Source organism: Paroedura picta, chromosome 3 (assembly GCF_049243985.1).
Source record: "Paroedura picta isolate Pp20150507F chromosome 3, Ppicta_v3.0, whole genome shotgun sequence".
In the NCBI taxonomy this organism is placed as follows: Eukaryota; Metazoa; Chordata; class Lepidosauria; order Squamata; family Gekkonidae; genus Paroedura; species Paroedura picta.
In genome coordinates, this window is record NC_135371.1 from 115445627 (window position 1) to 115473577 (window position 27951).

The window sequence follows — 27951 nt, forward strand, 5'->3', positions numbered from 1 at the left end:
GCTGCATATACCATATTGTAATTAGGATCCTGCTACGTATGTTCGGTACCACTTAATATACCATATTAATATGTACTCTATGTTCCTGTTCTTTCTGGTGGTTCCAGTCTTCTGATATCCTAATGCATTAGTTATTGAATATCCTATTTTGATTATTGTACTCATTTTGTATAATCTGCCTAGATGTGAGAAAGGCTCACTATCTTTAACCGCTCCTATGGAGCAGAATAAATAAATAAAAAAGGCCCAATTGGGCCCTCCGAGTGTAACTCCAGGGCCAAGCAGCCAATGGCCTTGCCCAGCCGGGAACTCACTACACACAAGGAGAAGCAGCCTTCCCCAACAGTGAGTACTCCCGCTGGCTTCCCCTCAACCTCGCGAAAGGAGCAGGGACACCGCGTCGCAGATGCAGCGTCCCTGCTCCTTTCCCACCCGGGGTCCCTTCCCAATGGCCATTGCACCGCTGCTGCTTCCCCGCACACAGACACACACACACAGCCTAACCAGCCAAACCCCCCTGGCTGCCCCCCCATCACCCCGCCGCCGCTTCCCTGTGACCACAGACACGCGCACACATACACAACCCCCCTGGCTGCCCCCCATCACACCGCCGCCACTTCCCAGTGACCACAGACATGCACACACACACACAACCCCCCCGCATTGTGCCACCACTGCTTCCCCGCACCCACAGACACGCACACACACACACACAACCCCCTGGCCGCTCCCCCATCACCCCGATGCTGTTTCCCAGTGACCACAGACACGCACGCACTCACACACACACGCAGAGCCACCCACCGCACTCTCCCACCCCTTCCCCCACCCCACACACCCATGCACACACTCCTCTCTACCCCCGCTTCCCTCACCACCTCCCCCTCCCGATTCACCCCCTCCCGATTCCCCCCACCCTTCACACATGCCCTGTCCCCTCCCCTTTCACCTACCTCTCTGCCTGCCTTCCTTTCTTCCATCTTACTTCCTGACTTCCTCTATTTCTCCATCTCCTTCCTGTCTGTCTCTCCCTCTCACTTACTTCCTGTCTTTCTCCTTTACTTCCTTTCTTTCTCCCTTCTGCCCATCCCTTCAACCACGCCTTGCCCTTTTTTCTCCCTCCCATACCTCCTTTCCTCTTCTTCCTTCCTTTCCTATAGTCTGTCTCCCCATCCGCTAGCGCCCACTGTCTTTCTTCTACAGCGGGCTTAATTTCTAGTAAATAATATAAAATTAATAAATAATACATAACTGTCCACACAATCATACAACATGATTCATCCAGGACACCAAGCATTTTTCTTTTAGTGTAATGTGCCCACAAACTGGGCATTTGAAATATTAGAAGATCAGAACCACCAGATGAAGACACTAGCATTCTGTTTCCAATCATGGCCAGGCAAATATTTCCTGCTTGGAAAGTTCATGAGAGTGGAGAAGAGGCTTTCTTCCCTTTAGCATCTAGATCATGAGGAATTGTAGCATGGAGATTCAGTTTAACAATCATGGTTTAATACCCTCCATGAATAAACCTAATCCTTTTAAAGAGCCTTTTAAGCAAGTGGTGATCATTTCATCTTTGGCACTGGATCCCACAAGTTAATTATACAATGTGTACAGCACTTCCTTCTGTTTGTCTTGAACATACTGAAAAGCTGTTTCCTTTATTGGTTATAAAAGGCAGGGCAACTGTCTGCATGCCATTTATAATTGTATAAATCTGTATTGTGCTATACATAATCTTTTTTGCTTTTGTAAATCAGTATGCCCAAGATGCGTTACCCTTTCCTTATAATAAGGAAAGCCCCTCAACCCTAGATAATATTGATTCCTCTTCACCTAGAAAGGAGCTTTGACTCTCAAAGGCTCAAACCCCCGAAAATCTTGTTGCCCCCCCCAATCTTTTTGCCTTCATCAGGGCCACCAAAGTGGCTAACAAACTAATAAAACTACATCTCGAAAACCATTAAAACACATCATTAAAACAATTAAAACCAGAAGAAAAATACATAGAACTCAACAATTTAAACATTGGGTAGGAAGGAGGGATCACCCGGAAGGATCACTGTCAAACCTACACTAGGTCTTTCCTGTGTTTATGTGTATATTGCATGTTTGTGTCCATGTAAAGCATGTTCTCATTTGTGCCATCACAGGGGGGTCAAGAAACATTGGGGTCTATGGTTATAATTGCATAGCTCATTCATATATGATTGGATAATGGATTCACCAAGTCTCCATAAAAATAATGAGGATGATTCATGGCTTTTAATGTCATTGCTACTCCATTTTTACAGTGCAACCTGTGATGTGTTTTGGGGGCTTGGGGGATTCATGTGAAAACTATGAGGATCCACAAAAAATCATGCCTCAGATCATGTTAGCGGCACAGCACTGAGACGAAACCATGAAGTCATAACTGTGATAAAGCCCATGTCCTGGGTCTATGGATTTGCACAATGACAGTGCCATAAAGCACTGAATTTGCTAATTGTATGTTGGAGTCTATAAAAAGGGGCACAAGCTGTCATTATATATGATTATAAGAAAAATCATGAGGACCTGTGGCTCAATGCAATGGAGAGAATTTTTTTAAATTACAGTGTGATCCATGTATACAGATGTGACCTTTGATTTGATGGAGAGGACTTCAAACCATGAGGGGCTGCTTAGATCCCACATTTCCCTTTTACCATTGAAGGACAAGGTGCTTGTTTCCTCTTTCCCCTTCTTTAAGCAACACTCTCCACACAGGTCTGTTTTTATCTGAGCCACAGCCAAATACAACAAACACCTTCACCTGACTTCAACTGTCTGCAACTTCCATTTGCAATTGCTCCACACAGTCTATGGCTACACAAAGTATGAAGTGCCCAGCCAAGGAAGTTGATGTCATCCTCCCACCCACACTGACCCCACCCCCAGTCAGGCTGGCAATCTCAGAGACAAATGACAGGATTGCCCATTGGAAACAATGGAGATGCTGGAATGCACAGTGGCTGTATAAGAACAGGAAAGCCAACTCCTGGAGTCGAATGACAGCCCTGGGAACAGAATCAGTGACCATTGGTTGTAATGGGAACCTGGAATGCCAGCCCCAGGGGGAATGGGGGTCCCTGGAACCAGATAAGGTGATCAGGGCTGGAATGATAGCCTTCAGAGTGGCATGATGGTCTTCTTCCACTGTGACATTGTGGTGATCAGTTGTCAAGTCTTTGCCATGTCCTCCCACAAAAAATGTTCATGATCATACGGCTTCTTACTAAGAAGCAGAAACAGAACCCACGGATTCTGCAATGGATCTGCCTGAAAACTGGCAATAAGATCAGATACAACTCCAAAAGAAGGCACTGGAGAAGGACCAAGCTAGGCGTGTAAAGATAAGCCCTTATGGCCCATCTTGTCCTGCATCAAGACCTCAGATGCCCCTTTGCTACCAACCTGCCACAGACCTGTTTTCAAAGCTGACTCATGTTGTGCATATTTTTGTTTATAAAGCTTTGGGGTTTTGTGGAAGAATTAAAACTGAATAATGAGAGAGCCAGCTTGGTTAGGAGCATGGTGGACTTCTAATCTGGGGAGCCGGGTTTGATTCCCCACTCCCCCACATGCAGCCAGCTGGGTGGCCTTGGGTGGCCATAGTGCTTTTCTAGAGCTTTTCATAGTGCTTTTGCTAGAGCTTTTCTTACTGAGCAGTAATATCAAGCCTCTCCTACCTCAGCCTCTCCTACCTCACAGCGTGTCTATCTTGGGGAGAAGAAAGGGAAGGCAACTGTAAGCCGCTTTGAGAAAAGTGGCATATAAAAACCAACCAGGATAAGTGTCTTGGGACTTGTATGACACTCCCAGAATGGAATCATGGCCAGATCATCAATGCACTCTGAGGCCTCTTATTTCTGGCCCAGAACACATCTGGTACTCCCAAGGACAGTCATTCCACTGGGGGGGGGGGGGCTGTCATTACAGTTGGAGAACACTTCTGCTAATTCCAGGAACTGTCATTCCAGGCCCCAAACCCTTATCCTACTCCCAGTACGGTCCATTCTGGGTGCCACTCCAGGTCTAGAGTCCTTTATCCAGTCCCAGGGGTTGTTCTTCCACACTGAAGTCTGTCATTTCAATCCTTTAACACTTCTGCTATTCTGTCAGTTCACTCTGGCGGCTCATTCCTGTCCCCAAAGCAGTCTATCTGGGCTCAGAGAGATCAACATTCTAAATCCATTCTGTCTTTTTGTTTTCACTTTTGTGTGCTTTAATGTCTTTCATATGAAGCCCGTGCAAGTCTATAGCCATTCCTGGTTCCCATCATCCGCACTGGGCAATCCGTCACCTCCTATTGTTCCCAGTGGGCATTCCTGTCACTACATCCCCTGGCCGGTACCGGTGGGCGCCGCAGCCGTCCCCACTGTACTTGTCTGCGGGTACCACACCATCATCCGTGCCTCCAGGAGTCAGCTGCTATGCCAGCGGCCCCGCCTGAAGGAAGCTCACGTCTCCATGCCGGCGGCCACAGAAGGGGCTAGCCTGTGCGCGACTGGCTATTGGCGAGCGGCGCCTGTTATGACTGAGGCGGCCTTTCCCGCTCGGTGTTTTGGCGCGGGGGCAGCTGGGGTTCGTCTGGCCGACTGTGGGCTTCTGGTTTCCAGCCCCCGGAAAGCAAGGCAAAAGCAGGCGGGCAGCCAGGTGGGGGGGGGGGGGTTAGAAACGCCTGTCACGGTCTGTGTGTGCGGAATGACTAAACGTTTGCTGAAGAGCTCTCGGCGTCTCCTTCACAAGCACAGTTCACATCTCTCGGGCACGCGCCGCCGCCGCTGCCCCTCCACCTCCCGCGGCTGGCAACACTTCTCCCCTCACACTCGCCCTCCCCTCCCGCTTCTCCCCTGCAGCGAATTATATATTTCGTGGCTTAATTGAAGAATCCAAGTATTTCTGCCTAATTCGCCCCCCCCCCCCGCCCGCGCTCCCCGTTTCCAGTGCAATCCCCGGCAAGGCGAGCACTTGAGCCCTGCACCCCGCATCCGTTCAATGAAGCAGCACAGATCCACGGCGGCTCCGAGTGGGGTTTTACAGGACGAGAAGGAGGAGGAGGCGGCGGCGGCGGCGGCGAAAAGGAGCTGGTAGCAGAAGCAGCAGGCATCTTTTGCAAGGAAGCCGTTAAGAGGCTCGGGAGGCTGCTGGGGATTTAAATGTCACTCAAAGCATCCCTAAACCAGCTCGCTGCTCCTCGCCGCTTGCTTTGGAGGCACTGAGCCGAGCCCCGAGCGTTGCATTTCTGCAGCCAAGGTAAGGAGGCGTTGCGAGTGCAAAATGCACCGCGGCGGCGGCGTCGGCAGCATGGTCACTGAGAGCCCAGAGCCCCTTTCCAGGGTAACTTCGTTGCCCTGTCCTCCCGCCAGCAGCTGCCTCTTGCGGGGCTGCATTCGGGCACGATTGCCCTCCCACCTTGCCCGTTCTTTCTGGCCACTTGAGCTGGTTAGGTGGACAAATGAGGGGGGGAGGCGCGGCCTTTTGGATCGGCCCCTTTGCACGGCGTGAATGCTGTGTAGGTCTCACTTGTACTCCGCGCCCCCGGAAAAGAATCCTGAGGATCGCGAGCCCGATAACGTCATCCCGCGATCCTGAGCACTCCATTTCTGTGTCCCGGAGACCATCCTCCCCCCCCCCTCTCCCCGGCACAGCAGACAGCCCATCTGACCCCTTCCAAGAAACTCGTCATCTCCTAATACCCCCCCCCCGAAATACTATAGGCGGAACCCTTTCCTACCAGCCTTTGCAAACTCGGACCTCCCCCCCCCCCCTTCCCGGGCGCTTCACCCACCATTTGCTATTTCCAAGCCTAGCGCCCCCCCTTTTTTTTGCAGGTTTTGAATTCCTGTTTTTAACCTCTTTTCCTCTCTGTGCCTAATTCGGTTTTGCACATCTCTTCCCCTTTAAACTAGGTTGCAAAACTGCTGTAGGCTGCAACTCCCGAAACTTGTTCGGTGTGTGTAGTTCGGGCTGTATTACCCCCCAAAGGACGACAAAAATCCATCTTATCCTCTTGTGGATTTAAAAAAAAATGCATTTTCTTCTTCCCCTTTAATTTCTTTCTTTTCTTTCCTTTTTTTTTGGCAAGGAAATTTGCTCCATCTCCAGCAGCAACCACTGCTCCTTTTGATGTTGTGGTACGCCGTGCGCATGCGCCCCACATTAGAATTACTGCACTGGCTAGAATAAGTTGGATCTCTTCTTCTCTTCCACTGAAACCCTAAATCATATCAAAAGCTAAAGGGATGCTGAGAGTCCGGAAAAAAGGTGGCTTTGGGATATGGTCGTTGCCCTTAATCATAACGGTGGTGTGTGCACAGAGGTAAGTGACCAAGGCATCTCCCCCCCCCCCCTTCACTTTGAATTGTACTGTTTGCTTCTGAATGCATCTTGAGAGACACCGAGAGAAAAATCGCCCCTGTATTTGTTTCCCTCTCCTCAACCCTTCTTTTTTAGTGCGAACGACCCCAGCAATATGTCACTGGTCAAAGAGACCGTGGATCGCCTGCTGAAGGGCTACGACATTCGACTGAGGCCAGATTTCGGAGGTAATTCGATGGCTTTTGTTGAAGGCTGCTCTTGCTCGGCGTCCGTGCCTTTAAAACGTGCCGGGGGTGCTGCTTCCGCATGTGTGCTTTGCTGTTTTCGGAAGCCTGACCGAAAGTTAAGCCAATTGTTCGCCGATTGCCCCTTAGCCGACAACGATCGTGAGCCGGGCATTTTAATCTCCCTGATCTTTCCTTGTCCGGAGTGTAGCTGGGCGCGCGCGTGTGGATCACTTCTCGATCCCCCGTCATTAAGCCCTCGCTTAATTGGCTTTGCCGAGATGCCCCCGAGTTTACCCCGCGCCGGCTTCCCCGAGCCCTCCGTGCCGGTGGCAACGGGGGGGGGGGGGTGCCATACCTCGAAGCCGGGACGAAAATGGCATTTAAAGGTGATCTTTATTTGGTTGGTTTGTTTCTTTTCCGTTTGGAAACCGCGGCCTCCGGGGGTTCACGCTTGCAAAGCTTGTCCGGATCCCTGGACAGGCGTCGGGTGGCTTCGCCTCGAGACCGAGGTCGGCGAGGGCTCCGGAGAACGCGGGATTGCGAGAGCCTGGCTTCCATGCGATTTGAAGCCCGAGGCAGCTCGGGTGGCCTGCCTAACGGGAGTGGCGAGAGCCTTTTTGCCGTTTGAACTCGGGACGCGACTCCCCCAGTCGCCTGTGGATTGAATCCCTTTTAGCCGGTACCGGGGGGGGGGGCGGCGGCGGAGAGAGACTTTACCTTATTATTAGACACGTGTTGGGTATCTAAGGCGTGAAGTGGTGCGAGCAGGGCGCGTGTGGCTTGGCCTTGGAGTCGCCCCCCCCCTTAGTCGAAAGGAATCGCCAGCTTTGGAATGAGTGAAATAAATGGCCGAGATCTTTGAATACAGACCACCTTGTTGCGTTTCAGGTCCCCCCGTGGCCGTTGGCATGAACATAGACATTGCCAGCATAGACATGGTGTCCGAAGTCAATATGGTGAGTATCTGATCTCTCTCTCTTAGTCCCTCCAGGCCAGGCCCTTAGGCCGTCCCTGCGCTCCAGCCCAATGTCCTGCTTGTGTGTTTTCTACCTTGGTGTTCTTTAGAGGGCCTTCCTGTGAGGCATTGACTTAGGACTTTCTGCATCTTCTGAATAGGGGAAGTATTAGGATCATGTCATATCCTTACAAAAAAATCGCTTCTGTTTTTAAAGGGGTGGGGATTAAAATCTATACAAAGTTCCTTGACTTGAATGAGGTTATGAGGCCATTGGTACAGCCAGGTAAATCGTATCCTGTGTTTCTTTAAGGGTCTTTCAGCAATCCTAGCATTTAGCAGATACCATTTCACACATACAGTTAACCCTATTGAGAGAGTTAGGTGAACGAGGCTGGCCTTCTTTTACTTCATGCACGAGCGCCCCCTGCTGACTCCAGTGTACACTGCAGCTCATGATATTTTACATATATCCATCATCTTATTGTTTTGGGACACTTTTGGTTGTGTTGGATGGTGTTAGAGTGAGTGGGGGCTAGGATTAATATGGATGACCCAAATGGCAACTTGTTGTAATTGACTGATTTTGATTCTTAAATATGGTATGGATGTTTCGTCATCCATGTTTGAGGCGTGCAGGCCTAAATGTAGGTATAATATAATGAGAAGAAGCAGTAGTATATGATCACACTTTGAGGGGAGGTTTTTTAATTTAAAAAATAGTTGTTGGAAAGCTCATTTTAACACATTGAGAAGTTGTGCTTGCTAGGTAGTGGGGCATTTTCCAGCGGATTTTGACAGAAACAACCTTTCAAACAGCAAGCTTTTAAACTATTAATTAGCATCAAATCCATTCACCTAGAGTTGGTAAAATGGAAAGGTACTGACATATGTTAGGAAGTCTGCTTTAATATCTGCCATAGGGTACAGAAGTCAGTGAAGAAAATATTTGGAATTAACGTTAAAATTCAAAAGGACCTCTTGACATGACCAGTAACCTTTTTTCCTACTTGGAAAGGGTCTTCAGCTTCGGTTGTCATTGATAAAGATTCACAGGGTTTGGCTGCGATGCATACATTATAAATAATGGTAACATAACATGGTAAATTGTGGAAGTTCGTGTATTGTTAAAATGACCAAAATTACAGATAAAACAAATTAGACATTAAGTTGTAGGGGCTCAGTTTCATTACTTGCAGCCCCAGTCCTGCTATGACATATTCAATTGATTATTGTAACGTGTTATATTATGATTTTTCATTGTGTTTACTTTTGTGAAGTATGCTTTGTATATTTAGCTCATTGGCTTGGTATAAATCCACTCCTTCAGTGGATTAATTTAAGAAGCTACATGAATTTAAGAAGCTGTTTCACATTCCTTTTTCTTTAAAAAGTTGTAAATATGTTCTTCTGACCACACAGTGTTCTTCTGACCATAGCAGGAGAAAAGATTATAAGTCCAAAAGAGTACAAATCCAGTAGCAACTAATTTGGGGCAGAGTATATATGCTTCCATGAGTCACTGCTGACTTCAGATAACAGCTAGAATGAGAGTATTCCATAGTATAAAAGAGCATCCATTTTGAAATACCTGTGTTAAAGTTAGTTAACTTGTATTTCAGTTACGAGGTGCTAATGATATCTCTTATAATCAGAGTTGAAAGGGACCTCCAGGGTCATATAGTTGAACCCCCTGCAGAATGCAGAAAACTCACTACTACTTGCCCACCCACAGTGACCCCAATTCCATGTCCAGATGATCCCCTCTCCCCCCCCCAAAAAAATCCAGAATCCCTGGCCAGTCTAGCCTGGAAGAAATTTGCCTCCCAACCCCAAAAGTGGCAATTGGTATTTCCCTGGGCGTGCAAGAAAGAGCCACAAGAGCCAAGCACCAACACAATCCCTTCTGCCCACCCACTTAAAATCTGCCTAAGTTCACAGAATCAGCATTTCTGTCAGATTACTTTCTAGCCTCTGCTTAAAAACTTCCAAAGAGAAACTTCCAAAGAATGAGTACCCACCACCTCACTCTTCTTTTTAAAGTCAAATTATATATATATTATCTTTTCTATTAAGTTATAGTTAATTTTTATGCAAGTCGTCTCATTTGATTTATTTAAATTTTTTGAGTCATTTATACTTACGCTTTCCCTTAAAGCTTCCAGACACTCATTGGTCTTGTTTAGTGTATAGTGTCCCATATTTTGTACCTAACACACCATCATTATATTATAATCCTGAGACTTCTATGTGCAGTCTTGTGCATTATCCTCAGTTAGCCGATGGGGCCCAGTTCAAATATGCTTCTAGTGACTGCCACAAGGCACAAACTGGCCTTGATGTTGTTTACAAAGAAAATAAAAAGTTTGACCCTCTTTGTCTCTCTTCCATATAATGGGCTTGTTGGTTGTCAAGAAATGTACTTGTTCAACCACTATTCTTCTAGTAGTGTCACTTTGGTTCTATTATGAGCCAGCAGAATAACATGGTGAGGAGAATCTAAGAAGGAGGCAGTAATGCAACCTTAACCTAATAGTGCAGAAGTAATTTTGATGGTAATCACATCGTGAAACATTTTGGATGGAATGAGTTGGTTCAAGTGTAATGCCCTATCCACCACCTATTAACTGTTTTAAGATTAAAATGATAATGCTTATGTAGCAAGCCCAAAAAGTTCTAGCACTAGAGAACTTTTTCAGCCTACTGGGTCATCCTATAAATATTTTAAACAAGAAAAAGTGAGCCAAATCCTGACCTGAAGTTTGACTCAGGTCATAATTAGCTTGCCAGGCCGAACTTACTTCCAGGTTGTCTTGCCACTGATTCCTTCCTGCTCTTTCCAATCCAAATTACTTATGAAAGCAGGAGAGGTGAATTGATAGCAGGGGAGGGTGGGAACCCCAGAAGGTTAGCTAGTCCTTCTGAACCGGCAGAGAATTCTCTGAACCTTCTGAACCGGCAAAGAACTCAAGCTTTCTTGGACTGACCTCTCAGAAAGCTTGCAAAGACGGATTCCATTTTTTAAATCGCGATTGGAAGACCTGGCTTGTCCATCCATTGACTGATAGTATAAAGCTTACAAGGCAGCAACCCCCAAAATGTCTTATTATTTTATATATTTAGCAAACTTTGATGCCACCTGCCTGAGATGGCTTGCAAAATAAAACATAAAAATCTTTATTTATTTATTATATATTTATATACTCCCCTCCCCTGAGGCTCAAGGTGGTTTACATGGAACATAAATGTTACATGGAACTTTGTTTCTGTATAACATATGAATGAACTGCAACAATAATAGCATTAACATTAGCAACTACTACACAGGGTAACAGTCTGTAATGGTTCAAACAGGTCCAAGGTTCAGAATGGGTGTATGGATTCCTGATGATGTTACTAATTCTGGTCGACCTCAACCAAATGCCTGTCAGAAGAGCTCCCTTTTGCAGGCCCTGCAGAATAGTTTTAGTTCTGTCAGGGCCCTGATCTCCTCTAGGAGCTCATTCCACCAGGTGGGGGTGAAAACAGAGAAAGCTTTGGCGGTGGCTGAGGCCATGCGGGCTTCTTTAGGGCCAGGGATCACCAGCCAGTTGGCAGTGGCAGAGCATAGAGCTCTTTGAGGGGCATAGGCAGGGAGGTGGTCTCTCAGGTACACTGGGCCCTGACCACATAGGGCTTTAAATGTAATTATCAGAAACTTAAGCCTGATCCGGAATTCAACTGGTAGCCACAGTAATTGATGGAGGATGGGCTGAATGTGGGACCTCCATGGTGTTACTGTGAGAGACCTGGCTGCTGTGTTTTGGACCAGCTGTAGTTTCTGGATCAAGGTTAAGGTCAGGCCTGCATACAGCGACTTGCAGAAGTCCAGTCTAGAGGTGACCGTGGCATGGATCACTGTGGTTAGGGGTACTGGTGCCAAGTAGGGTGCTAGTAGTTTGGCTTGGTGGAGGTAGTAAAATGCCAGTCATTCTACCTTTGTGACCTGGGCTTCCATTGTGAGAGAAGCATCCAGGATTACGGCCAGATTCCTGGTGGAGTGAGCTGCTGAGAGCTGCACACCATTCAGGGTGGGCAGACTCACTTCCTCACATGGACCCTTCCTACCCAGCCACGGGACCTCTGACTTTGAAGGATTGAGCTTCAGACAACTCTGCTTGAGCCATCTCGTCACTGCTTCCTGGCAGCTGGCTAATGTTTCTGGGGAAGAGTCAGGGCGGACATCCCTCAGGAGAAAAAGCTGGGTGTCATCTGACAACCCAGCCTGAACCTTCGTATCAGTTGATTAAGAGGGCGCTTGAAGATGTTGAATAAAATAGGGGAGAGGACTGCTCCCTGTGGGACTCTACAAGTAAGTTGTCGGTGGCTTGATGTTCTCTCTCGTACCCACTGTCCATGACCCCAGCATTAAAAAAACATAAAATGCAGCATTAAAAGCATGGGCACAGCATGAAAACATAGACCATTAAGTATCTTAAAATTAGAGTTTGAGACTAACTCAGGTGGGTAGCCAGGTTGTTCTGAAGCAGCAGAACAAAGTTTGAGTCCAGTGACACCATTGTGACCAACACATTTTTATTCACCGTCTTTCTCAACTTTTTATCATTGAGAAACTCCTGAAACATTCTCCACAGTTTGAGAGATCCTGAAAGTGATATCAGCAGGCCACACCTTCCTGCCACACCCCCAGAAGTCACAGGTCATCAGAGGTGATCTCACTCAGACACTCCATTGGACATGATATTACCAGGCCACTTTCACAGCATATGACAGCACAGAAATATTTTCAAATGATTTGTGAACAGAACCATACCTGCACTCTGGGCTAGCTAACAGTTTGCTCTCCACCAAAGGGAGCCGGCACAAACAGAGCTGAGGCAGGCCTACGTAGCTACGTTGTCTCCACCCCCCCCCCCCCCCCAACACCAGAAACAGCACCAGAGCTGGCCCATCCCATTCTATTTCCCTCGCCCCCACTGCCGTTAAGTGAAAATGAAAGTAGCCTCTCTGGACTCTAGTTGCTACCGCATGCAATGAGCCTTGGCCAGCAAGGATTTCTGTGGCCAGGGCCCCTCTCCTTCCCACCCCTTCCAGTCCATCAAAATATATTAAAATTCATTCACACCCAGTCAGTAATACCCTTCTGGTGCTGTTGCAAAACCATAGGCTTTTGCAAAACCCTGATTGAGAAAGGCTGTATAAGCTTGCATGTGTATACACACCTCTTCAGATACAGTGAAACAGAATTTCCTCAACCCTTACATATAGGTGTGTGCGGGGGGGGGGGGGATGGGGGCTAATTGCCAGGAAGGGTTAGCTGGAGTCAAGATGCATAGTTAATAGGGTGACTGTAGCTGGATTAAGGCAGTTCTGAAGAACTGCCATTGACAGATCTTGACAACTGCCTTAATCCGATCTTAACCATGCATGTTGACTCTAGCTAGCCTTTCCTGACAATTAACCCCTCTCTTTTATCTATATATAAGGGCTGATAAAATTCTGTTTCACTATATGATGAAGTGTGCATGCTTGGGAAAGCTTGAATAAAAATTTGTCAGCTTGAGGACACTTAAATAGTATGAAAAGATTGATTGTAAGTATGGCTTTCCCTTGCAGCTCAGGGTGGTTTACATGGAACTTAAGGATAAGCACAGTTAAACAACTTCAACCAACACAATAGTAACTGTAGTCTCATCAACTGGTAACAGTTTCAACAATAGTTTGATACAACACTTCCAATAACAGTGGTGACAGCGTTGTCAACTATGGTCCCATAGGTTGGTCTGTTCAGGAGCAGTTCATGGGAGGGGTTTCTGGGGGACCCAGCTGGTGTTGTTGGTTTGGTGGACCTCAACAAAATGCCTGGGAAAAGGACAGAAATAATTTGACCTGGCATCTAAAAAGAGTTGTGTAGGCAGCAGGCTAGCCTTAATGGAAAGGGCATTTCAGAAGCTAGATACCACCACTGAAAAAGCCCTGTTTTTGAGAGTCAGCATAGTTTAGTGGTTGGAGGGTCAGATTAGGATATGGTAGAGCAAGCTTCATGGAGAGCTTGTCATGGAGAGTTGCAGGTGGTCACATACATTCAGCCTAACTTACCTCACAGGGTTGTTATGAGGGTTAACTGGAGGAAAGGACAATGAAGTAAAGCTGCTTTGGGGAGAAGGTGGGACAGTGAAAGCAGGGTTTGTCAGGTAGATCTTAGCTGGGGATGGGGAGGAGGAATTGATAATAGGGGAGATGGTGGTTCAGATTCAAAGTTTAGACCAGGAAGCAATTGGACCATTATCTCTTGTCTGTTGTTCAGTTGAAACTAAACCATTTTGTCCATTATCACCATCCCAACATAAAAGAGAATGCTTAAGGGGGTTAATAAGATCAGAAACTCTCTGTGGACACATAAGATACAAATAGGTTTTAATGCACTCCTAGGGAACTTTTTGCTGCTAGAAATTTAATACCACTGTTCTTCTGCGGACTGTTAGCTGAATTGCTGTGCTATCATAGGATACTGAAATGTTCGGAAGCAATTTAACTGCTTGAATGGGAATTCAGCAGTAGAATACTGACAATGTGTGCGATTTCGGTAACCCAGTTCATGCTTCCAGAAGTAAAAACATCAAATGCAATTTTAAAAGCCTTTCTTCACCACATTGTGGTGTTTCTGGGTTTTGCTTGCGTATGTTTTTTCAACATTTGGAGTATAGGCAAGGTTGCCAGTGAGAACCAGCTCTTCCAGCAAAGAACATTTAAAACTGGCCCAGAGGACAGGTTTGTTTGTGAGAAGTGAACTCAGCCACTGGAACTCAGGTGTTGTTAAAGGGGACTTTGTCTAAATATGGAAAGATGTATGTAGGAGCTACTGCTTTGTATAAGTTAGGTAAAGGTATCCCCTGTGCAAGCACCGAGTCATGTCTGACCCTCTAGCGTTTTCATGGCAGATGAATATGGGGTGGTTTGCCAGTGCCTTCCCCAGTCATTATCGTTTACCCCCCAGCAAGCTGGGACCTCGGAAGGATGGAAGGCTGAGTCAACCTTGAGCCGGCTGCTGGGATTGAACTCCCAGCCTCATGGGCAGAGCTTCAGACTGCATGTCTGCTGCCTTATCACTCTGCGCCACAAGAGGCTCATTTGTATAAGTTAGAAACAGTGAAACTATGTCAGATGGCACTTGCTCCCAGGAGTCCTCCAGTCCCTCTCCAAACCCCTTCTCTCCTCAGGCCTGGAGCGGGCAAGGAGCTTAATTAGCTGCTGCCATTGTGGTCTGGGTTGCCATCTCTTGGTTTGGAAATATTTGGGGACTTTGAGGGGCAGAGGCAGAAGAGGGTGGGATTTGCGGTGGGGAGGGATCTCACCAGAATAATAATAGAATCATAGAATCATAGAGTTGGAAGGGGCCATACAGGCCATCTAGTCTAACCCCCTGCTCAACGCAGGATCAGCCCTAAGCATCCTAAAGCATCCAAGAAAAGTGTGTATCCAACCTTTGCTTGAAGACTGCCAGTGAGGGGAAGCTCACCACCTCCTTAGGCAGCCTGTTCCACTGCTGGACTACTCTGACTGTGAAATTTTTTTTCCTGATATCTAGCCTATATCGTTGTACTTGAAGTTTAAACTCAATAAAATGTCATTGAGTCCACCCTCCAAAGCAGCCATTTTCTCCAGGGGAACTGATCTTGTTAGAAATAATATGAGGAAATAAAGAACTGGATACAAATAACATGATTTGGTTTGCAAACTTCACAATCTAACAAAAGGTACAATATCTTAAGATATCAAAGACTAGGAATTCATGTCATGATAGAACTAGCTGGCACTTGAGGTAATAGAGAAAAGGACTAATGTTTTTCTGTGTTTTCGGTCATCGTAAAACCAGCATTTTCTGTTCAGTGGAAGTCTCAAGCAGCTTCACTTTTCCCTTCCTATCAGAACTCTTCTCTTTCAAGGAGCAGAGCTTGCAATGTTGAACACTTATTAAAAGCTTCCCACAATTTAAATAAACAAACTAGACCTTGTTTCAAATCCTGTTATCAATTTTAGGCCCCTGGGAAAACTTGTATCCCTTGGGCTTTCTTTGCATATTAAATATATGTTTAGAGGATGCTTCGAAGAATGAATTGCTTACTTGAGGCACAGGTCCAGTTTAACCTACTTCATAGCATTTACATTTTTGCTTACTTGAAGCATTATATTTATGTACATACTTGTTGATCTGTATTAGTACTTCTGAGCAGTAATCTTCTGCTTAAGTAGCTCTTGCAGACGTACATAACACAACAATATAGGTGAAAGCAATAGGAAAATGATTTCTAAACACTATAAAACCCACATTTCTGCTTTAAACACAGCCTCCCCCCTCCCCCAACATCTTGAAATCAGCTGCAGGTGGGGTTGGGGGGACAACCATCTTAAATTGGCACCATCTTAAAAATGCCTGCTTGAAAAGCAATGGAAACACATTCCACAACATGGTCAGCACCACAAGAGAAGGTGTGTCGCCATGCCCCACACAATAAAAGTGTCTGTAAAATGCAGAGTCTTTTTTTTTTTTTGCAAAAGCAAGAAGTTCAGAAAGAGTGAAAATTGCTCCTGAAGATTATATGGATGCTGTGGTGATGGCCATATGCAGCTTTCAGCAAAGATACCATTGTTTAGCGGGTGTGTGTCTCATCTATGATATTCTCTGTCAGCAGGAAAAGCAGCAGTTGCTTAATCAAATTCTCCCTTGAGGTGAGCAGAGGGAGCCAACAGGAGAGAGAAGAGCTGGGTATTTTATACCCCGCTTTTCACTACCCCGAAGGAGTCCCAAAGTGGCTTACATTTCCCTTCCTCTCCCCACAATAGAGGAAATTGGGTCTAAGACCGTTTAAGCACTGGAGGTTTCATGCCGGGCTGCAGTCTGGAGTTATAGTCGTGGCAGGTTGCCCCATCTCTTTCTGCACCCACACAGTGGAGCATTTGTCCCAGTGCGCCTCATTTGCCGCCGATTTGTGCTCCTGCACGGGTGCTGGGGCAGTTAACTTCCCAGTGCGTAAACGGTCTAAGAGAGCTGTATGAGAATTGTTCTGTAAGAACAGCTCTAAGAGAACCATGACTGGCCCATGGTCACCCAGCTGACTGCAAGTGGAGGAGTGGGGGATCAAACTCCGTCATCTTCATTGGTTACCCGTCTGTTTCCAGGTCAAGTTTAAGGTGTTGGTATTAACCTTTAAGGCCATACGCAGCTTGGGTCTTACTTACCTGCGGGACCGTTTGGTTGCTTATGCCCCCCACAGTACTCTCCGCTCTGCGGGTATGAATCTACTGACTGTTCCGGGCCCCCGGGACGTTTGCCTGGCCTCGACCAGGGCCAGGGCCTTTTCGGTCCTGGCTCCAACCTGGTGGAATGAGCTCCCGGAGGAGCTAAGGGCCCTGTTGGAATTACCATCTTTCTGCAGGGCCTGTAAGACAGAGCTCTTCCGCCAGGCATATGGTTGAGGCAAGGGCAGAGCCCGGGTTCCATCCAAGATTCCTAATCCATTGGCCAGTCTTTCTCTCCTCTCTCTCTTACAGGATTAACGCCCAACCTCTCTCTGAACAAGCGGGGAAAGTGGGGAAAGTTATAGAATAGAATGCCATCTTTTATTGTAATAATGGGGTATTTATGGGATTTTATGTGATTTTACTTTGATTTTATATTTTATTGTGAACTGCCGTGAGACCTTTTGGCGAACGGCGGCATATAAATCCAGTTATAAATAAATAAATAAAATAAACCCAGTTCTCCAGATTAGAGGCCACCACTTTTAACTACTACATCAAGCTGGCTAGTAGAGTCTTCAGTGTGCATTTGATGGTGGCTGTCTTTTAGCACTGCAGCAGACTTGAAAAGGTGTAACTCCAATTGTTCAGAAGAGCAATAGATAGCTGTGAGTATAGGAAGACAAAGCAAAACAATTCCAGGTAAATAAAGAAGAGTTCACATATTTCTAACTTAATAATAAACAATTATACATTTAATCCATTCTGTCTTCAGTTTATGACTATGTCTGTGTTAATATGCCAGCCAATGACAAAGATTTACATTCTAAGTTTATTCATCTTAGAATAGCTCTTTATTTCATACTAGCTTCAAAGCCTGTTCCTAAGAACGGGCTCTGAAAGGGCCCCCTCCCCTGGCCCTTGGCCAGGCAGCTTAAGGTGGCTTTGGGCCGTAGATCACAGCTGGATCAAGTGGGGCAGGTGGGGGCTGGGCCGCTCGTTAGCAGGGTGGAGACAGAGCTCCTTAGCAGGCAGTCAGCAGGCCAGGGGGCCCTTGTTAGGAGGCCCTCCACCACGACCCTTTGCCCAGGGCCCTCTCACCTGCTGCTGGCTCCAGGCACTGAGGTGTCTGAGAGCAAAGAGGCTAGAGTCCAGGGCCAGAGGGTGGGAGCTGCAGAGGCAGGGCCAATCATGACAAAGCTGGCTGCACCCTGATTGGCCCTATTCCAACTTGGACAGCTGGACATGTCCCACCCCCTAGGCCAGGGGTAGTCAACCTGTGGTCCTCCAGATGTCCATGGATTTGCTGGCAGGGGCTCATGGGAATTGTAGTCCATGGACATCTGGAGGACCACAGGTTGACTACCCCTGCCCTAGGCTGTTTCAGAAATATATAGAGGACCAACAATGTCTGCTTAAAAGTCTGCTTAAAAATCTTCATCATACTTAAATATATTAGGTAATGTACAACAATAAATTATCCATCTTAGAGGTGGTACTGTTGTTCTGCCATTGCCTTAATTTACAAATTATTTCACATTATTTCAAATTATTTCATATTCCACTCCTGACTCGTTTTGTAAGCTTTCTTGGTGCTCATATATCTACAATTTAATTATCTTGCAAAATCTTCTCATGGGCTTAATTCCCTGGCCAGGACATTTGGCAAGTCTACTTTCACTGGATCCAACCCTTTGTATGCAAAACATTCCTATAATTAAAATGGGCAGGGTGGATCATCCTTTCGAGGCATAAAATACTACCTGAGATTATGCAGGAGAAAGGTCATACACAGTCCGAGGACTTGTTTCACATGTGCCTCTGAACACAAGATTTGTGTTCTGAAATGAAGCTTAAAAGAATCTTATGTATTAGCCCCGTTCATTCTGAGTAGATAAAGTAGAATTTAAACTGTTTTGAGGCAGAGTATTTCCATTGTGCAATTAATGCATACTTATATCTAACTGTGCTAGATGTGGAGGAAGATTATTGTTGCCCCTATTTAATGCGGCTTGATGGGTTTAAGAGGTCATAATTTCCCTCCCATTTCACACACACTGGATAATGCACTTTAGAAGTAGATTTTCCTGTTTTGCATAAGAAAATCAAATGCAAGAGCACAGTAAAAGCACATTGTCCAACATTTGTGGAATAAGTGTGCGCCACGTAGGAAGTTATTTGTTAATGAGTGGTGCTGAGATCTGTGGGTTATCCTCTTCCTCCTTGGTGCTTACACTGAAAAAGTTTGATATGAATTTATTTGATCTTAATTTTCTCTTTGTGTGCATGAGTTCTGGTTATATCCATTTTCTAAACAGGACAGTTATCTTTTTGTTTGTATTAACTACACTACAAAGGATTTGAGGCATTATTTCTTTGTGTCAGTGTGATAAACTTTGACAGGCTGTCAGAACCACTGCACATTTGACACAGATACTCAAGTAATTCTCACCTTGACTTCCGATATCATTCTTGAAGAGGGAACTTCATCTTTCTTTTACCGCAAGAATATAGTGCGCAAAGCTCATATCTGCACACTATGCTCCAAATAAAAGCAACTCACATGCCTGTTTCTCACTGATATCGTGCGTGAATTATATGGATTATTTAGCACATGGCTGAAAGCAGTATGGTGGAGTTTATTTATTTGAAATACTTTTATTGCACTTTTCTAACTGATTGGAGTCACCAAGGCAACACACATAAAACATTAGGACAATTTAAAATTATAAGATAATTTAATAAAAACACATTTAAAAGCCCCCACAATTCCAGAACCATGGAGGAGGGTCAGTACTGTTACTAGGAGGTATAGAAAGCAAAACCAAAAAATAATGACAGGTTTGATAGTAATGAGCCTTGTATCTTTGCATGTGGAACTTTATATGTGCTCAAGTAACCCCTTCCTTGGATATTCTTGATATAGAACTTAACTACTGTGGTTTCCAGGCCCTGAATAATGTCAGAGTTTAGTCTAATAAGAGAGAGTTTTGAGCCAATAATCTTGAATCAAGAGGACTGACGAGAATCTGCTTTTAATAACAATAGGCAGCCCAAGTTACTCTAGATCTCTTTTAAGTTATACATTGAAGGCCAGTGGCCTCCAAAGATGGTTGACCCAGTTCTTCTCATAGTGGCACTCCAGCTTCTCATGTGTTGGTCAACTTATGAAAGAAGCAAAGTAGAGGTCTGAGAGATCTTTGATTGACTGGATCCAGATGGCTGTTCTGAAAAGCAAGATAGGGATAATAATCTTATTGAAAACGTGAATTGTTCCATGTATTTATCATCCTCCATGGTACCTAAAAAGAATTGGGATGCCTTCAGTGCAAGTTCATACTTTCTTCTGCATGGCTTTCTGATGAGAGGACAAACTCAAATTATATGTGAAAACTATTCCTAGATACATAAATTCCTTCACTTGTAGGATCCTAAAATTATCAAGAGACCATCAGTATAAGGGAAGTCATGAAAGAGTTTGGAAAGAAGAGTACCATAATTAATTTTTAGATCTTCAGAATGACAGTAAATGGCAAAGTTGTTTAATAGTCTCTGGAGTCCAGTGCAAGAGCAGTACAGTAGATCTGCATAATCAGAATTATGAAATTTCATAATCAGAAATGAACATACAATAATGCACAGATCACTCCGATTATGAAGGGAAGATTAAGAAAGATTTCTTACTCAGTCTGCCTTTGTGATTGTTCTCAAGGGTAAATTGGTACTTAAATACATATCTTATTGGAGTTCCTCTTTATAATAGCCTTAGAAATAGGTTTTGAACATAATTTTTCATCTTTGCCTCATCACAAGCTAATTTTAGTCCTTTTATCTGACAGATTCCCTAACCTTACCCTTGTTTTTGCAAGATTTTTCCATTGGTTTAATGTTGAATCCAGGTTAACAGAAGGGTTTTTGACTGCTCAAGACTTTAAGTCAAAGAGCTTTAAAGGAAAGGAACTTTATATAATCATTTTGATTGATAAGTATTGATCTCATCCCATCCCTTTCAGAATTCAGGATAACAAGCAGGGGGCCTACCATTTCTTCTTTCCATCCCTATTTCTTTCCCTTGCCTGAAAGTTTCTCCCCCTTTCCTGCTTCCTACTGACTGTCCCACCCACCAGCCAACCTTCCTTTATCAGCCTCCCTGTCTTCAGCTTTTCGTTCTTCCCTCATCCTGGCAGCCTCTCCCTGTAAAAATGATGCATGGTTCTGGCTGCCAGACTGAGCCATGCCCAGTTGCACAGGGTCAAACACTGGGCAGGGCATTGTTTCACAGTTAAAGACCCACATGGACTTGAAAGTACACCTCACATCTCCCCTACACTGTTTCCTCTTTTCCTTCTCTTGGCAGCCCCCATATTGTTACCCTTCTTGGGTCTTCCAGCTCACCAATCAGTCTTCCTTTTATCTGCGCCCCCCCCCCATTTCAGCTATATTAGTCCTATAGCTGTCTCTCTCCATGGGGGGGGGGGCAAAGTATATCTTTCTCCTCGTCTCCATTTTGTCCTCATAAAAAGCCTGTGAGGTAGGTTAGGATGACAGTGCATGACTGGCCCAAGTTCATGCAGTGAACACTATGGCAGAGTACAGATTCATACCCGAGTCTCTCAAATCATAATCTGTAACTCTAACCACTACCCCACACTTTCATGGCAAGTAATTGGACCTGGGTGCATTGTCCAAGTTGTGTGAAATCAGCTTACCGAATGTTTGTTAGCAGGCCTGCCCACAGTGAGTCTTTCTTCAAAGATGAAAACAGTTCTGAAAAGGGCCCTTCCTCCTCACGCTGCCTTTTACTGACAGAAACAAGTGTTTGAAGGCTAGTAATATGGGTGTGGCTGCCTAGGAACAGCCACTGAGGGAAGTTATTTCTTAACGCTTCAGGCACTGCTTCTATTATTTTGAGTGGTTTTAAGCTCCCTGTGTCTCTTTAAATTGCAGATTTTTCTGTGAACCTGGGGCGCTATTCACATTTGTAGAAACTTCTGTCTTGTCCACTGTTTTGTCTGTGTTTAAAATTAGACATATGGATATGGGAACATGCAAGGAACTTGTGGGAATGTCCATGCCATTCCTGTACCTTTGCCTATTCTTCTCTTCTACCACCCCGTTTCTCAGTTCCTCTTTTTTCCTCCTCCCATCTTACTTTATGTCTTAGTTCCTTACCTCTTTCTCTATCATACCTACTGTCAGTCCTCTCTTTTTACTTTTCTCCCACTCCCAAAATTATTATTCTCCTTACTCATCACTGTCTCTTGCTTTCTTTCCTGCCATCATTTGGATCCTACCTGCTGGCAACCCCACCACTTTCCCTCTCATGCGATCACTGGCCATCTTTTCTTTCCAGATGCCCCCCACTGGCTCTGCTTTTGGGCCCATGCTATGTCTTGCATCCTTTACTGTCCATTGAAGGGTCTATATGGACAGACCTGTTCTCTTTAGAAAAGTTCTGAGGCTGTGCAAGTTAGAGCTCTGTGGCCATCACCCTGCTCCTCCCCAGCCTGGGCCTGGCAAGCTCTCTGCATACCTGCCTTCCCACATGCCCCCAGCCTTGGCCATGCTGGTGATGGAGGAAGCCACGCCAGCCACACCAGTGGCTCCTACCCCCTCTTTTTAAAGTTGCAGATTTTTCTGCAAATCCGGTGTAGGGGGGTTGCCCTAAGGCTTGAAGAAAACTGTCTCTTCTCTTGAACTGGTCCCAATCTGCCGTATAGGGTGAGGCTGACTATTAAAATCTATGATAAGAAACTTGCAACAGAAGCTATCACTTTCCCCCACCTTTGCTTCCTCCCCTCTTCCCCTACTTCTTTTACACATTTTCTCCCTCCTGCCATCCATTTTCTTACTATCTTTCTCATGCCTTCCACTTCCTTTCTCTTTCTGCCTCCAACCCCGTCATTGTCTCTTTTTTGCCACCCTTCCCCCAACCTTATCATGCTTTATCTTTCTGCCTCCCCTCACTTTCCTGGCATCCTGTCTGCTTTCTTCCCACCCCCAGTGGCAGCCCCAGCTGCCCACCTTCTTTCCCCACATACATGCACAGCAGCAGCGGCTCTCAAGGAATCACAACTGCGAAGATCATTTCTCGTTAGGGGTGCCACTCCAGATTGGGAAATTCTTGGATATTTGGGAGTGGAGTCTTGGAAGGGTGAGGTTTGGAGAGGAAAGCAACATCAGCAGGGTAGAGTGTCATAGAGACCACCCTGCAAAGCAGCCATTTTCTCCAGGGGGAGTGATCTCTGTCATCTGGATAATCTCCAGTTCCTACCTACCTGGCGGCTGGCAACATTTGTTTCCTTGGGAGAAATGACTGCTTTGGAGGGGCGAAATCTATGGCATTATACTCTTTGAGGGCCCTTCCTTCTTCAAACCCAACCCTTTCCAGTTTCTGCTCCCCAAATCTCAGGGAACCTGGAGTTGGCAACCATATTATGTTCCTACCCAACAGGCCAGCCTCCTTTTATCTGCCTTCTGTCTTAAGCTCCTCTCCCAGAAGATCTACCTAGGAAATTGCCCCAGTTGTGTGGTAGGGAACCCTCAAGGATTTATTGGGTGGTACCTCATTTTCTCGCCACACTATTCTCCTGTGGGGAATCCTCATATCCTTTCCTTTTTCTCTTCTTCATTCTCTCAGTCTCAGCCATTCACCAATCTACCTTTTATCTGCTTCCCATCTTCATTTAATTCCCATTAAATGAAGTGCATTTAATGACTTCATTTATACTCCAAATTTCTTCACAGTGGTGATCAAAGCAGATTACTGCCCTCTCCTACTTTTTGTCTACACAACAACCCTGTGAGGTTGGTGAGGCTGAAAGTATGTGACAGGTGCAAAATCACGTACTGAGCTTCTAAAGCAATATGGGAATTCAAACCTTGGTTTCAAGACCCTACTGTGAAGCTCTAGCTACCACACCACACTGCCTTTCACATGGTGGTGACCGCTGGACAGAAGCGGGCAGCCAAGCCTAAGTGAGTCATGCAAGTTGGGTGGTAGGTCACCCAGAAGTTGCTGTCAGGCCAAAAGATGCCAACCTCTGGGTGAGACCTTGAGATCTACTATTAGAACTGAACTCTGGATGACAGAGATCTGCTGGAGAAAATGACTGTTTTGAAAGGTGATGTTATATTCAGCAGAAGACTCTCCTCTCAAACTCGGCTCTCAGACTCTACTACAAAATCTTCAGCCATTTCCCAATCTGGAGCTGGCAACCCTAGGCAGGCCTGGCTGTGATGCACACACTTTCTAAGACCTGGAAATGACCCTGCCCCCTCCCTCTGCCTCTTTTCTCAGATAATATCTGCCAAAATATTGTGAGTCCAGGAACAGCCACTAAGGAAATCCATTACTTAAAGCTACCGGCACTCATTTGATCATTTTAGCTTTTAAAAATACCTGCCACTTTTCTGTTAGATTTCTGATTTTTCTGCAAACTTGGGGCAGAAACTTTAATTGAAAGTTCTGTCTTGCCTATTCACAGTTGCAGTCATCAGATTTAAATATCTAAATATTAACTGGTTTTACTATTAGACTATAGAATATATAATTTCACATGTTTGGTGCTTTTGTTTAACTTTTCCTATATTATTTATTACTTTCAGTTAGGGCCATTCAGCACCTGATAAATGTAGTGAAATGCTTACCTTTTGAAGACACCATAATTTTGCCATTTTGCACGACGTCGCCAACCTCTAGTGTCCATCCAGCAAACTTCAAGCAACATCCGCCATTTTAAAGTGGTAGTCGGAGAATTGCATAAAGTGGATTCTCCAACCTAAGTATTGCTAGCTACAGGAGAGCAACCAGCAAGCGCGCTAAAGAAATGTATGGAAGCGAAGAAGTGCTATCTTCACCTCCAATGTCCTGCCTTCGCACCCACCTCCCTCTCCCTTCTTCTTTTTTTTTTTTTAGAGCAAACTGCCTGGTGCAATGAATAGGTGTTCAATTGTGCAGGCAAAACCAAAGAAAACTTTCCCCCAAAGTTTTCACACAAAGCATGCCTCTCTAAAGGCCCCCCCAATCAGGAACACGATTAATTTTTTAAAGATTCCAGACTCATGATTCCATAAGGGGTGGCATTATAAAAAGCACTATGCATCTATGATTAGTGGCATAGGTGTTTCAATGGAGAAGTTTTACTTTTAAAAAATTAGTGGACATTGTGGGCCCTTTAAAACAGTGTGAAAGGGGATTGGCTGCCCGGCTTTATTGACAGGCAGAAGAGAGTTGTGTGTAAAGTGCATTGCTCTCTTCCGCCATTTCAAGCGCTTGCAGAGTATAAGAAGTGCAAGAAGGTGGCAGGCATAAGCGAGAGAGCCAGAAAGTGAGGAATGGCCGGAGGCGCAATAATATTTAGTGCTACGCCATTTCCCTGGCATAACGCTATTTTTTTCAATGTGCGGAAATTCCCTTAGTTTTTTCATGGTACTTTGCTGTAAAGAAGTATTCTCTGTATGTACATTTGTAGACATTGTAAGACATTTTCAGGTAGAACAAAAGGTTGGATAGATGCTGGATTTTGTTAATTTTAATAAATGTCAGAAATCTTTAAATAATTTTCATCTCCCCCCCCCCATTTGTTGTAAGGGGGCAGATTCTTGTGTAGCTTATAGTGGTTTTAACTTGAGATAGTTTAAATGATAGCAATGTATTTTAATTTCATTTTTTGAAAAACCTTGTTTCATTTTGATGTAATCAAATTTTGATGATGTTGCTATGGTTTATTTGCTGACACAACGAAGACTGAATATTGAATATAATGTGAATATCTCACGTAAAAGTAGCCATGGGATTCTGCAGTTCAAACTTCTCAATATGGGTTGGAAGATGACATAGTAATCTGTTGATTCATCCTGTATTTGCATGGCTATTGTTATATAGTTCCATCCTATGCAAAGGGATACCCTTTGAAGTCTGTTGAAATTAATGGCCGTAAATGTCAATATTATGTATCAAAAATACGTATTACGGCTACATGTTTATCACAACTTTCTTTCTTTGAGGTTCTCTAAGATCTTCTGTCTGCTAAGTTCAAAAACTGTCTTGTCTTGTTCAATTTTGAGATGGAAGTCCATTTGGAGCTACTGAAAAATAAGTATTTCAAATGTCATATTCGCAACTGTTTGAGGGCACCAAATGAAAATGATGGATAATAAATTCAGAAAGAATAGAAGGAAGTACTACTTGATTCAGGCAGTAATGACATTGGGAGGCAAAGCAGCATGGTGTGACCTGATTTTGTCAGATCCTGGAAACTAAGAAATAATAATAAGAGTAATAATAATAATAACTATTATTACTATTACTATTATTATTTGAATTTATTGCCCACCACTCTCGGCAGAGTTTGGTACTTCCATGGGAGACCTCCAAGGAAGGCTCTGCAGAGGAAGTCAGTGGCAAACTACTTCTGCTTCTCACTTGCCTTATGGAATTCCCTGCTAGTGGTCATAGTGGTAGTTACTAATGTGTATGTGTGTGTGTGTTATATGCCATCAAGTTGCTTCCAACTTATGGTAACCCTATGAATTCATGATCTGCAAAACATTTTTACCATAGAAAGCTTAAAGGTGAATTAGATATACTCATGAACGATAGGGTCATCAGTGGTTACTAGCTCTGATGACTAATGGGAACCTCCATGTTCATTAAACAGTAAGCCTCTGAAGATCAGTGCTAGGGGAGTATAGGTGTGTAATTTATTCTTTCGATATTTTTCAGTTTGGGTATATTGGACCCAAAAAGATTTTGGGATTTCTGAATATTCCCGGATACCGTTATGAGTACAGTGTTCAGATTCAGGATTTTTTTGAAATACCAAATTTGTTTTGTCCAGTAGACTTGAGGGAAAAGAAATGGTATATGTGCAATAAGTAGCAGCAACACTGCAAAAACAGCTCAGAGGTGTGAGCAAATTACTCCTGCTGCTTAGCTGCTTTTCAGGCTTTCATCTGCAGGCCCTTTAAGCAGAACATAGCCCAGAAAACAGCTGAGCTGGCAAGGGGCAATCTCCCTGTTGGCTCAGCTATTTGTCAGGCTTTTCCAACGTTTCCAGTAATTCCTGAATATATCTGGAATTTTTTTCCTGGTGTTCCTGGAAAATCCAGGATACCTTTGGGATGCAAAAATATATGCCCGAATAAGGTATTTTGGGGTATATTTTTGGCTTGGTTAGATCTAAATGCTGCACACCCCCTACTAGGAGGCAGGCACACGGAAAAGACCTGGCCTCTGTGTCCTGCTTGTTCACCCTGTAGGGCACTTGGTTGAGCTGGATGCTGAACTAGTAAGACCACTGTTCTGAACCAGTAAGATGCTTTTTAATCTTATGTTGTTTAAAAACTGTGAGGTGCTTTCTTTCTTTTTTCTTTTTGGTGTGGGTGTATTATAGATGGGCTTTGCAGTATGTCTACAGAAACCTGTGGACAATGCTATTCAGAACCATTGTTTATAGGCCATTTGTAAGGAAATCTGTATATATAATGATGTTGTTAAGTTTCTAGCTGTTTTGTTCTGGCAGCATTCAATTCTAAGTGCACAGCATATAATATCACAATGCATAATGAAGAAATTAATACATTGGCATTTTTTCTTTTCAATAAAAAGTGTGCATGCATGTGTTAGGTCAGGTATTCATAAATCATAAGTCTGGAGTGCAGAATTTCATTTTGATTAACTTTTTAATTGGATTGACTTTTGGAGAACAAAATGATGCATCAACACTTGATGCATCACTTGACATTTTGGTGATGAGGCATCTATTCTGTGGAGCACAATGAAGAGATAAGCATCTTTCACTGTGTTAAAATATAGGCTTATGTGAAACATTTTTGGAATCACATTTCTGTAGTGGTTAAACAACTTTGCACCCATTGGATGGAAAATCTTTTTCAATAAGTGAATGCTATAGAAACTTCACTGTGAACAGGAATTGTAAATTTTATTTCTGTTCTTTAAGTTGAAGGGGGAAACCCTGGTGCAGCTGTTAAATTGAGAATAATATGAGTTTTGATCAGGTAATAAAAGAGGTCACATGTTTATAACCAGACAAAGTTAGACAGTTATTGATCACAAAAGTGAGAGTGTAATACAATAGACACACCATGTGGAGAATCCACAATGCTATGTTCTATGTATACCATTCCTGTGTAAGATTGCTGCACTCTATACACCTG

At 44.6% G+C, this 27951-nt stretch overlaps 1 protein-coding gene across 5 annotated transcripts in view; it reads left to right on the forward strand.

The window, feature by feature from the left end:
- Positions 1-4792: 4792 nt before the first annotated feature.
- Positions 4793-27951, forward strand: part of GABRB2 (gamma-aminobutyric acid type A receptor subunit beta2) — a 190677-nt gene continuing 167518 nt past the window's right edge. Inside the window, exons 1-4 of one of the 5 annotated variants that reach the window (XM_077327209.1) lie at positions 4793-5283; positions 6116-6349; positions 6484-6575; positions 7464-7531. In XM_077327209.1, coding sequence (XP_077183324.1) covers positions 6273-6349; positions 6484-6575; positions 7464-7531 — 237 coding nt within the window. In that variant the 5' untranslated portion in view covers positions 4793-5283; positions 6116-6272. Of the gene's footprint in view, positions 5284-6115; positions 6350-6483; positions 6576-6786; positions 6962-7463; positions 7532-27951 lie in introns of those variants that run through there. The other 4 variants (XM_077327211.1, XM_077327210.1, XM_077327213.1 and 1 more) reach the window with 4 other exon arrangements.